Genomic DNA, 13,124 nt, shown 5'->3' on the forward strand with positions numbered 1-13,124 from the left:
CTCAAATGTCCATCAGTGGATGAATGGATAAACAACATGTGGTATATCCATATGATAGAATATTATTCAGTCATAAAAAGGAGTGCTATATTGATGCATGCTAAAATATGGATAAACCTTGAAAACAATGCTAAGGGAAAGAAACCAGACACGAAAGGCCACACAGTGTATGAACCCACTGATACGAAATATCCAGAATATGCAAGTCCAGAGAGACAGAAAGCAGATTTATAGTTGCCAGGGATGGGTGGAGAGAGTAATGGGGAGTGACTACTAAATGGGTTTGAGGTTTCCCTTTGGAGTCATAAAGTTATATTCAGACAGCGGTGATGACTGCACATTAAGAATGTACTTATTAGTCCTCCTGAACTGTAAACTTTAAAGTGGTAAATTTTATGTTATGCATATTTTCCCATAATAATCACACTATACATGTAATTCTGCAAGTTACTTTTTTGTTTTTCCTCAGGTTCTCACTCTGCCACTTAGGCTGGAGCTCCAATGGCTTACTGCAGCCTTAAACTTGGGGCTCAGGTGATCCTCCTGCCTCCTCCTCCTGAGTAGCTGGGAGTGGAGGCATACACCACCATACCTGGCTAATTTTTTAGTTTTTGTAGAGACAGTGTCTCCCTGTGTTGCCCAGGCTGGTCTTGAATCACTGGCCTCAAGTGATACTCCCATCTCAGCCTCCCAAAGTGCTAGGAATACAGGCGTGAGCCACCACACCTGGCCCTGAAAGTTACTTTTTAAAATATATGCCCTTAAGAATTTCCTAGGTCAATAAATACAGAAGCGAGCCATTCCTTTTTAACTATTTTACAGTATTCCACAGTATGGACATATTATAGTTGATGGATCGACAAAGCTTGATTAACACTTCAGCGGTTTCCAATTTGTTGTTGTTAAAAACAATGTTCCAATGAAAATACCAGTACATATCTGGGTGTGTACATGTGCATGTAATTTCTGTGGGGACATATTCAGGTCAATGGATTTGCTAGGTTGAAGAATCCATATGTTTAACTTGATACCTGTTGAATTCCAAGGCACAAGTATAAGATACTGTCTGGATCATATTTTTCACCATTTGGTCTCCGCACCTCTTGGATAAACTGGCATAAACCCAAACTCAACTCAGCAAAAGTGCAGGACAGAATATCTTCCTTCAGCTTGACAGAGCGGACTGTGGAAAGGTAGAAAACATCTGAAACATTAACTTTTAACAAACATAGTAGCATTACTTGATTAACTGAATAAACATTGAACGCTACTGTGCCCCAGGCACTGTGGTGCAGACTAGTGGGCATATGGATTAAAGACAGATTCTGATCTCAAGTCTACTTCAGTTAGGGAAATAAAGACCAGTGCATGCGGTGCAATACGTGCTATGACAGAGGCTTTCTTTAAATGGCATTCTATGAAAGCAAATGAGGGCTATCCAACAGGGAAGAATCAGGTTAGATTCTGGGAAACGTGACACTGGAGCTAGACCTTAAAAGGTGAGGAAGAGTTAAACAGGTAGATAGGTAAAGAATTCCAATCTGAGGATACACAAAAAGGCTTCCCAAAGTATAGTCCACAAAACACTAGTCTTATGTGAGAGCTGGAGAACACTGGGTTTCTAAGATTTGATATTCAGAAAACACAAGACACTATATTTGTCTCTGAAGAATTCACAGTGCTTAATGGCACATTAAAGGCTCTGAGTATATCTGCAAAAAAGAAAGCTATTCAACTTTCTCTTTTTTTTTTTTTTGAGATGGAGTTTCGCTTTTATTGCCCAGGCTGGAGTGCAATGGCACAATCTCGGCTCACTGCAACTCCACCTGCTGGGTTCAAGCGATTCTCCTACCTCAGTCTCCCGAGTAGCTGGGAGTCAGGCATGCACCACCATGCCTAGCTAATTTTGTATTTTTAGTAGAGACGGGGTTTCTCCATGTTGGTCAGGCTGGTCTCAAACTCCTGACCTCTGGTGATCCGCCCGCCTCAGCCTCCCAAAGTGCTGGGATTACAGGTGTGAGCCACTACACCCGACCAGCTGTTTAACTTTCTTCAGCTCATATTTATTTGAATACAGAACACCTCAAATAATGAATAACACCCTCTTGCCTTTGGAAATGCTAGAATACAGTATTCCCTTTGCTGGGTCACAGGCTGAAAAGGTTTAGGGGACTTAGGTGTATAGGACAAGGCAAGAAGGGCAGGCAAGGGCAGATCGTGATCAGCCTCATTTCTCATATTAAGACTGCAGACAATGAGCTGAATAAATTTTGAGCAGGGGAGTTATCCAATTTGATCTGTAGAGGTCCTACTACAAGATGTTGATCCACATTGTGGGGCCAAGATTAAAACACCCTTTGTAGTCACTGCTCTTCTGCATTTAGATAAGATTACATACACATGGCTCCTGTGAGTTGGTTTTAGCTAAAGCAAGCGGTATTTCATGAGCACACAGACCATGTTTGACTTTTTCACCCTAGCTCCTAGCTTCATACCTGCTATGTAAGAGATATTCAGTAAGTATTTTCTCAGTGAAAGAGTGGTAGAAATGGGTTGCCATCCCCTGTAACAACTGCATTTAGGCTTAGTAGTCTAAAGCAGTATTACCTCTCTATTTGTACTATCACCCTTCCCCAGCTTTTTTTGTTTTATTTTTATGTTTTTTAGAGACAGGGTCTCGCTCTGATGCTCAGGCTGGAGTGCAATGGTGCAACTGTAGCTCCCTGCAGCCTCAGAACTTTTGGGCTTAAGAGATCCTCCTGCTTCAGCCTCCTACAGTGCTGGGATTACAAGTATGAGCCACTGCACCCAGCAGGTTGCTCTTTTAACTTAAAACATACTACTAGGTGGTTAATGGCCTAGTAAATCTCCACAACAGGAGTGTATTTACATAGCTTTGGAGAGACAAATTACACTTGATCTAAAGGAACTCAACAAGTTAGTCACTGCCCACAGCAGCAACTAAGTGTTTCAATAAGGACAGTTACATGTGCCCTAAAACCAACAGGGTAGACTAGAGTGAAGCCAAGAGTGCATATCATCACCTAGGTTTAAGACAGAAAGAAGGTATAGTTGGAAAGTGGAATAAAATCAAGTTACATGGATATATTCATCCATTCCTCCCCATCTCATTCCATAAAGATTGTACAAGTATCTTACATAAAACACAAATTAAAAGCAAAAGATAAAGTGAAACAAAAATTTAGAATAGGGTGTCAAAAGTAGTGAAAAATGAAAACTAATGTGGGCCTTAAAATTATATACTATTGATTTATTTGAAATGTTCATGTAATCCCAAATTTCCTGGCAGCTGAAGTGAAACACACAAACATTGTCAGTTATATAGATCTCACTGTAAGGAAAAATTCCTATTTTCCAGGTCTTTTTCTTTTAAAAAAAAAAACAAAAAAACAATACTGGGCTCCACATGGATTACTATACAGACGCAGGGCTCAAGAAGATGTATTTTGAGGCACTTGCACAGTGTCAAAAATGAAACAAAATTCCTTATATTTGCATAATAAGCTCAAGATCAGAAGACATAACCTTACCCTTATAACGACCTCCTTAAAACGGGTTAAGATTAATTTCTCTAAAACTCCAAATTTTAAAGAATTTTAAATATTCAACTTACAAATTTAAATTGGCAATAATCTATAAATAATTCATACCAAATGGAGAGAAACACATTTTACCTCTACAGCCTGGCTCTGAGGATTCTTGAGAGAGTGCATGGTCTTGAGTACTTCCTAAGGGGTCAGAACGTGGGCTAGATGAGGCCTGTTCAACCCCTGACAAGGAGAGAAACAAAAGAAAAGTTTAAAAACAAATGCAGAAAAAATTAAGTAAAGCCCAAACCAGTTTTATAGGCTTCTGACCTAAAATGTATCCCTTTTCAGTAGCTTATCTGTCTATTTCCCCCTGCCTAAATCAAGACACAATTCATGCTGTGCACTTACCTCCACATTTTAGATCCCCCTGCTCTTCCTTGGCATTTTTCCACTGAACCCAGTTCTTCCAAGCATTTACCCCATACATGTACTTCAGTGTCATCCCGGACACTGAGCAGCCTTGAAAGGCTCCTTGAATAAGACTCCTGGGCTCCACAGCCACTATAGACTTCTTCCGTCCCTGTAAGAATTCCAAAAATTTACAGAACATAAAATTTAGTTTTGGATTTTTAAGAGTCAGGGATCTCAAAGCTGGAAAGGGTATATACATTTGTAGAATATAGAATTTAGTTTTATATCCTAAAGATTCTGGCTGGGCATGGTGGCTCATGCCTGTAATCCCAGCTCTTTGGGAGGCCGAGGTGGGCGGATCACGAGGTCAGGAGATTGAGACCATCCTGGCTAACACAGTGAAACCCCGTCTCTACTAAAAATACAAAACATTAGCCAGGCGTGGTGGCGGGCGCCTGTAGTCCCAGGTACTCGGGAGGCTGAGGCAAGAGAATGTGGTGAACCCGGGAGGTGGAGGTTGCAGTGAGCCGAGATCACGTCACTGCACTCCAGCCTGGGCGACAGAGTGAGACTCCGTCTCAAAAAAAAAAAAGAAAAAAAAAAAGATTTGGAGTTCTTAGAGCAAAAAAGGGCCTTAGAGATTATTTAATCCAATCCATATGAGGAAAGAAGAAAGAAAAAGTTTAAATGTAGACGAGCACACTGTAATAGTCACTAACATTTGGGTATTTACTATGTTCCAGATATAGACTCACCTAATCAGGTATGAATCACTATTATTACCACTCAGGTCTATTTAATGAAACATGTAAACAGATCATATTCTGTGCTATAAAACAAGCCTCAACAAATTATCTAACTACAATGAAATTAAAATAGAAACCAATGATGCACTGATGTCCAAAAAAATCCTCCAAAATCATAAATTAAACAGCTCTATGGGTCAAAGAAGAAAGGACACATGCAATCACAAAACATTTTGAACTTAAAGAAAAATGAAAATAAAATTTAACAAAATTTCTGTGATGGAACTAAAACAGTACTTAAAGGGACATTTGTAGTATTAAAATGTTTCAATAAGAAAATTATTTAAAAGTGTATAATCCATAACCTAAGCTTCTATATTAAGAAACTAGAAAAGGCAGGCCAAGTGCAATGGCCCATACCTGTAACGCCAGCACTCTGGGAGGCCTGAGTGGGCAGACTGAGCCCAGGAGTTCAAGATCAGCCTGGGCAACATGGCAAGACCCTGTCTCTACAAAAAATTAAAAAATTAGCCAGGCATGGTGGCACACATCTGGGAGTCTGAGGTGGAAGGATCACCTGAGCCCGGGAGGTTGAGGCTGCAGTGAGCCATGATTATGCCACTGCACTCCAGCCTGGGTAACTGAGTGGAGACCCTATCTAAAAACAAACAAACAAAAAACCAGAAAAGGAAATCCAAATTAAAACCCAAGCTGAGTGTAGTGGCTCACGCCTGTAATCCCAACACTGTGGGAGGCTGAGGCAGGTGGATCACTTGTGACTCTCATGCCAATAAATTAAACAACTTAGATGAAATGGACAAACTTCTTGAAAGATTAATTAAGCTTACTCTAGAAGAAACAGATAACCTAAACAGCCATAGAAACAGCATTTATAGCTTATAACCTTCCCACAAAAACTCCATTCCCAGATGGAATAAATTCCATCAAAGTGAAATTCTATCATAGTTAAAGAAATTATACAAATTGTACTTCAGAAAATAGAAGAAAAAGAAATGTTAACTAATTTTATAACGTCATCATTACCCTGATACCAAAACCAGTCATAAAGTACAGGTAAATATCTGTCTTGAACAGGGACACTTAAAATCTTCACAGGACCGGCCGCAGCAGCTCATGCCTGTAATCCTAGCACTTTGGGAGGGCGAGGTGCATGGATCACTTGAGACCAGGAGTTCAAGACCAGCCTGGCCAACATGTTGATACCCTGTCTCTACTAAAAATACAAAAATTATCCAGGCATGGTGGTGGGCACCTGTAATTCCAGCTACTTGGGAGGCTGAGGCAGGAGAACTGCTTAAACCCAGGAGGCGGAGGTTGCAGTGAGCTGAGATCACGCCATCGCACTCCATCCTGGGTGACAGCGCAAGACTCCGTCTCAAAATAAAACAACAACAACAAAAAACCTTCACAGAATATTAGCAAACCAAATCCAGCAACACAGAAAAATAATAAATACAGAAAAAAGCAGGGTTTATCCCAGGAATGGAAGGTTAATCATTCAAGAAAAATCAATGTATTTCACCATTGTAACAGACTTAAAAAAAGGAAAACCAGATAATCACCTCAAAAGATGCAAGAAATCCATCTGAGGAAGTTCAATACCCAATCATGATTTTAAAAACTTTCAGCGAATTAGGAGGGGAAGGGAACTTCCTCAACCTGATAGAAATCACCTACGAGAAACCTATAGGTAACATCATACTTACTGTTGCAAGACTTTTTTCACCGTAAGGTTAGCAATAAGGCAAAAAGGTCTGCTCTCACTACTAATATTCAACATTGTACTGAAGATACTAGCTAGTTCAATAAAACAAGAAAAAGAAGGAAAGAAAATGCATTCAGATTACAAAGGAAAAAGTAAAACTGTCTTTATTCACAGATAAAATGATTGTCTAAGTAGCAAATCCTAACAATTTGAGTTGAGCAAAGTTACAGGACACAAAGTAAATACATGAAAATTACCTATATTTCTTTTTTTATTTCTAAGATAAATATCATAGAAGAAAAAATTATCTATATTTCTATATACTAGTAAGAAACACGAAAAATGAAATTGTTTTTCTTTTTTTTGAGACAGGGTCTCGCTCTGTTGCCTAGACTACAGTGCAATGGCACGATCAGGGCTTACTGCAGCCTCGACCCCCTAGGCTCAAGCAATTCTCCCAGCTTAGCCCTCCAAGTAGCTGGGACCACCAGCATGTGTCACCATGCCCAGCTAATTTTTAAAATTTTTAGTAGAGATGGGGTCTCACTATATTGCCCAAGCTGGTCTCAAACTCCTGAGCTCAAGCAATCCTTCTGCCTTAGCCTCCCAAAGTACTAAGATTACAGGTATGATCACTGTGCTCAGTGAAAAATGAAATTTTAAAATAATACTATTTACAACAGCATCAAAATATCTTAAATACTTATGAGACAAACTTAACAGAATATACGGAGACTTGTAATGGAGGACTATACCATGTTTCCAGATTAGAAGAATCAAAATTACTAAGATGTCAATTATCTCTCTCTGGATTCAGGACAGCCCCAACTGAAATTCTAGCAGGCTTTTTTTTTTTTTTTTTTTTTGAGACGGAGTCTCGCTCTGCCGCCCGGGCTGGAGTGCAGTGGCCGGATCTCAGCTCACTGCAAGCTCCGCCTCCCGGGTTCCCGCCATTCTCCTGCCTCAGCCTCCCGAGTAGCTGGGACTACAGGCGCCGCCACCTCGCCCGGCTAGGTTTTTTTTTTGTATTTTTAGTAGAGACGGGGTTTCACCGTGTTAGCCAGGATGGTCTCGATCTCCTGACCTCGTGATCCGCCCGTCTCGGCCTCCCAAAGTGCTGGGATTACAGGCTTGAGCCACCGCGCCCGGCCAGGCATTTTTTTTTTTTTTAAGAAATTGACAAGTTGATTCTAAAATGTATATGGACATGCAAATGACAATTTTAAGAAGAACAAAGCTGGAGGATTTACACTCTTAAGTTCCAGACTCGCTGTAAAATCGCAGTAGTCAGGACAGTTGGTACTGGTACAAAAATAGACATATAAGTCAATAGAATAGAGAGTTTCAGAAACAGACTGACACATACATATATGATTGACTTTTAACAGAGTTGCCAATGTAATTCAATGGGGAATGAATAGTCTTTTTCAAGGGCAGTGCTGGAACAACTGGATGTCCATTTGCAAAAAATGAACCTTGACCCTTGCCACAACTCATACATAAAAATTACCTCAAAATAGATCACAAACATAAAAGTTAAAACTATAAAACTTCTAGAAGAAAATGTAAGAGAATGTGTTAGTTACTATGAGTTATGCAAACATTTTTAGATGAGGTATTAAAAAGCACGATCCATAAAATAACAAATTGATAAAAGGAACTTCCTCAAAATCAAAATCTGCTACTCATCATTACGAAAATAAAAAAGGAAGCAACAAAATAGGACCAAACTGATTTGATAAAGAAATTATGTCCACAGTAAAGAACACTTACAACTCAGCAAGATGACAACCAACCCAATAAAAAAATGAAAACAAAAAAATGTGCAAAAACTGTGAATAAACACTTTACCAAAGAAGACACATGAATGGCAAATACATATATTGAAAGATTCTCAACATCATTAATCATTAGGGAAAAACAAATTAAAACCATAATGAGGTACCACTATACATTGACTAGAATGGCTAAAATTTAAAATCAACAATACCAAGTGTTAGCAAAGTCATGGAGCAGATGGAACTCTCTCATACATTGCTGGTGGGACTGCAAAATGGTACATCTCCTTTGGAAAACAGTCTGGCAGCTTTCTTATAAAGTTAAAAATACACATAGCATAAAACCTAGCAATCTCATTCCTAGATCTTTTTCCTCAAGAGAAATGAAAACATATGTTCACACAAAGATTGATACTAAGATGTTCATAACATTTTGAGTAAGTTTTATTCAAAATAGCCCCAATCTGGAAACAACCCAAATTTTTATCACCTGTTAAACAGCTGAACAAATTATAATTTGTCCATATAATGAAATACTACTCAGAAATAAAAAGGAATCAACTACCGGGATTTGAATCTCAGAAACATCATGCTAAGTAAAAGAATTTAAACACAGAAGACTACATATTATAGGATTCCATTCATGTGAAATTTCAGAAAAGGCAAAGCAGTGGCATTGTGCATCAATCTGTACAGCAGATCTGTGGTTCTCAACAGCCAGAGGGGCCGACTGCAAAAGGTCATAGTGGAACTTCTTGTTAAGTGGAATTGTTCATGATTGTGGTGGTAATTTTAAAAATAAAGCTATTATTCTTTCAACTTTGTATAGGAAAGCCCTGTCAATGTGAAAAACAGCCATGTGAACTTCACCATTTTACTATACTATAAAAAGTGAACTACTCAGTATTCTTTATTTTTATTTTTTATTTTTATTTTTTGAGACGGAGTCTCACTCTGTCACCCAGGCTGAAGTGCAGTGGCCCAATCTTGGCTCACTGCAAGCTCCACCCCCCGGGTTCAGGCCATTCTCCTGCCTCAGCCTCCTGAGTAGCTGGGACTACAGGCGCCCGCCACCACGCCTGGCTAATTTTTTGTATTTTTAGTAAAGATGGGATTTCACCATGTTAGCCAGGATGGTCTCCATCTCCTGACCTTGTGATCTGCCCAACTTGGCCTCCCAAAGTACTCAGTATTGTAACATGTAAAAAGAGCTAAATTTAGAGGCTACTCAAAAAGATAAAAGGATATAAAAGAATTATAAAAAGCTTTTTAAAGTAAACAAAGGAATACAAAAGAAAATCCTTAACTATAGAAACAAAAAAAAAGTTCCTACTGAAAGAAATGTAAATAAAATACATGGTTCTTGAATTCAAAAAACAAAAGTATAAAATTACCAGGCTGCAAAATAACATATGGAACTACCTGACTCTGGCTGTTACAGAGTTTTGAAAGCAGCAGGAACTAAATAATGCTTGTAGAATGAAGGAAAGAAAAGTCTAGAAAAGTTAAGCTGCAGCTTACTCTTCGTCTGGGTTGGGGGAAGCCATCTCTGTGTCGTCGTCTTGTTCGGGAACGTGCCTGGATTCCCTGGCCTTTATTAAGTGGGTCAAAGGATTCTATAATAATCAGCAGAAAGTACAACGTGAGGTAAATAACTCACAAGTTTAAATAAAGACTTAGACTAGGAAAGTAATGTAGGGTAATCATCACTATATTCATCAGTTTGTTTGTGATAAAATAAGAATTCCACTTATAGATTTAAACCAAGGATATAGTGCATAAATGACAACTTCATTGGCAATCAAGAAAACCTCTTACATGGCTACTATGGGAAAGGTTAAAAATAATTTTAACCAAATTAACCACTTATAAGAACAAGAAGGTACAAATTAACACCTACAAAGCCAGGGGCTATTTGTGCTCTAGATTATGACCTCTTAACACATTACACTGTTATTATCAATAACAATTGGCACTGCTTAATAGTGTCAATTCAGAATTGTACCAATCTTCTAAAATAAAAACTTTTCAGTGGACAGGTTACTGTACACAAACCTGATGGAAAATCTGCTTCCAGGTCCTGTTCAGTTTCCCCTTTTGAGAACTGCTTCAATTCTGAATCAGCCTCTTGCACAGCATTTGACTTTAAGGCATAGTGATTCAGCTCTTCCTCCCAGCTATGTGGAGTAGATACTGCCTCTGATTCAAGATCACCACTGTATGTACTTCCTTGGTCTGAAATATATAGATAACAAGCCCTCAAAATAAAATAATAGCCTCGTCTTGACATGCTCGGAAAACTTCCTGAACCCCTAAATACCAAAAAATTAGATATGGTTGATGGACAATTATACAATCAAGAATGAAGTAACTTGTTCATCAGCCTCAAAGAACTGGATTCATATTTTTGGTAGGCACTTGAAAGCTTTATCTCAATTAATTTTTAAAACAAACATTTGAGGTGGCTTTTATTATTCCCACTACAAATTAATATACTTCATAGACATCTGATACCCCCCTTACAAATAGTTAAAATTACAAATATGAAATCGAAGTGTACTAATATTTTATAGGTTTCTATTACTAACAGAGGGTAGTATTTCTAAAAATCAAAACATATTTTCAACTACAAACCTTTTTCAAATATCTTGGTGTCTAGAAAGAGTTCCTGTTCAGAAGTTTGAGACTCTAAAGAAAAAGAAAAGCACATAAATAATTTATCTGTATAGACAACAAATTATATCTCAAATGAAATGACTGCACTATATACATCAATCATACTACAGAGTTCTAAGTAAACAGATTTCATATGCAGAAAGAATAATTCATTAATAAAACTAGACACTAGGAATAAATGCAGTTAAACAGATTACCACTGTTAATGGGGATTCTGGTTAGTATCATGTGCTTTGGAGTCAAATGTATCTGGATTCAAGTTCCGGTTCCGCCACTTCTGGACTGCACAACCAAGGCAAGTCCTACTTTCCAGATCAGAAATTTGAGGTACATAGTACCCCCTCCCCACCCCATAAGGTTGTCGTGAAGACTGAATGGGTCAAGGCACAAAATGCACTGAGCACAATGCCTAGGGTATGGCAAGCACACAAAACGTTAACTATTGTTTTTATCATGATTCCACACTAGTAGTATGAGATCTATCTATCAGTTATTTTGAGCCAAATGGTTTTCCATCCTAAGGTTCTATTTACCCTCTACCAGCATGCTGGTTATTATCTAACAGGAATTCTTATGTGGGGACCATGGCTTCAATTAGAGAGATAATATTGGAAAATAATTGAATACCAATACTTGGTTTTCCTTCATAAAAACAGTAAGAGCTTTCAGAAGCACTAAAAAGTATAATCAACCTCACAGGCTTGGTATTCACAGACAATAAAGGTTTTAGAAACACCCTGTTTTATACTTAAAATTACTTGAGTCACCTGAAAATGTATAAAACGTGTTTTTTCTTTCTTTGCTTTTAAAGATTATACCAACCTCCCTGAGACAGAGTCTTCTCCTTCTCTTCATCTTCTGCAATCATTTCTGCCATCTCAAGGAGATCAGCTTCAAATGGATGTGTGGGAAGCTTTTCCTTAATGTCTTCAATACTCTCTGTAACTTTATCTTCACTATCCATTGAAGATGGAATAAGCATAGGGACGGGCATCTGAAAGACCAAGGATAGACTGAAGGCTTTCTTAGGCAACAGGTTTCTAGTCAAAAGTATGATTTGTGAGATGATTTAGGTATTAAAATAGTAAACAAATTTAGAATATATTCATTGCTAATGACTAAAATAGTCTTGCTAGTTTGCTTTTATAAGACTAGAGCCATTTAAATAAAATTTTGATAAGTGCTTTGGACACTCAACCAATTATGTCTCTGAATCCTCTAAAAGAATAATTCTATAACACACTTGCATTTTGTTTTTGTTGTTTTTGCTTGTATTTCTCACAATTTTCTTATAACTGTTTCCTTTAAGGACTCAGTACCTGGGAAAAATAAATTTGTAATTAAAAAATATATTTTCTTTAATCAAAAATGAGAATTATGTAAATCACAGTATTCTTTTCACCCTTACTAGAATCCAGGATTTCAACACACACCATTTCTGATCTTTTTCTATTTGAGTGGTCTCATTGTGCATGTAACTTTTTTAAAAAGCTACATTATAACCTTTTCTGAGAAGGGTGGGTACAAATAAAAGCAGTCATTTATATAATCCATGTTAAGTAATAATGGTAATATGATAACAGCGAATCAGAAGCAGATATATTTTACCAACAAATGAAAACCTTCTTCACAGAATTATACAATTTTAATTGAGGAAAATGCATGCTAAATTAGCTTTAATCTCTAAATGATTACTCACTGGAACTGGAATTCCAAATGGGACTGGAGCATATTGAGTATAAAGATGAAGAGGTATGGGAACAAACACTGGTACGGGAACTGGCACCACAATAATCTGGGGCTGACTTGGAGTGTCTTCTAACAATAACAACAACAAAATCACAAAAAGCAAACAAGGTTAGAAATATTTTAATAAGATTTCAAAATAAAAAAGCTTATGGAGGTTTATAGTTCAAAATAAGAGTGACCTGTGACACTACAGGAGTTCTTACAAAGGAGAAATAACTAAAGTAGCCAGAAAAAAAAAAAAAATCTTGAGTATAGCACTGACAAAAAGTGGGTAACAAATATCAGTGATGTGAGGAGCAAATGAATGCAGGATATAATTTAGATGGATAAATCGAAAGGATTGAAACAGGGATCCTAGAATATAGGCATGGAAAACCGCTTGCTAAAAAGGAGGCTGAATAGGGAGGGGCCATTTCAGTCATGCTATAAGGCACATTTCAAAATCATTTGTAGTAGATAGTGGGGAGATACTGAAGATTTTTTTAAC

The 13,124-nt window shown here is 37.7% G+C and overlaps 1 protein-coding gene across 8 annotated transcripts in view; it reads right to left on the reverse strand.

The window, feature by feature from the left end:
- LOC105494697 (zinc finger MYM-type containing 4) overlaps positions 1–13,124 on the reverse strand; it is a 160,181-nt gene that overhangs the window by 12,476 nt on the left and 134,581 nt on the right. For all 8 annotated transcript variants that reach the window (XM_011763385.3, XM_024796883.2, XM_011763386.3 and 5 more), the window contains 8 exons: positions 12,588–12,706; positions 11,711–11,882; positions 10,847–10,900; positions 10,268–10,447; positions 9,734–9,828; positions 3,960–4,131; positions 3,696–3,791; positions 1,032–1,183 (listed from right to left, as the gene is read on the reverse strand). In XM_011763385.3, coding sequence (XP_011761687.2) covers positions 1,032–1,183; positions 3,696–3,791; positions 3,960–4,131; positions 9,734–9,828; positions 10,268–10,447; positions 10,847–10,900; positions 11,711–11,882; positions 12,588–12,706 — 1,040 coding nt within the window. The remainder of the gene's footprint in view (positions 1–1,031; positions 1,184–3,695; positions 3,792–3,959; positions 4,132–9,733; positions 9,829–10,267; positions 10,448–10,846; positions 10,901–11,710; positions 11,883–12,587; positions 12,707–13,124) is intronic.

The sequence above is a fragment of the Macaca nemestrina genome, chromosome 1 (genome assembly GCF_043159975.1).
Source record: "Macaca nemestrina isolate mMacNem1 chromosome 1, mMacNem.hap1, whole genome shotgun sequence".
NCBI lineage: Eukaryota > Metazoa > Chordata > Mammalia > Primates > Cercopithecidae > Macaca > Macaca nemestrina.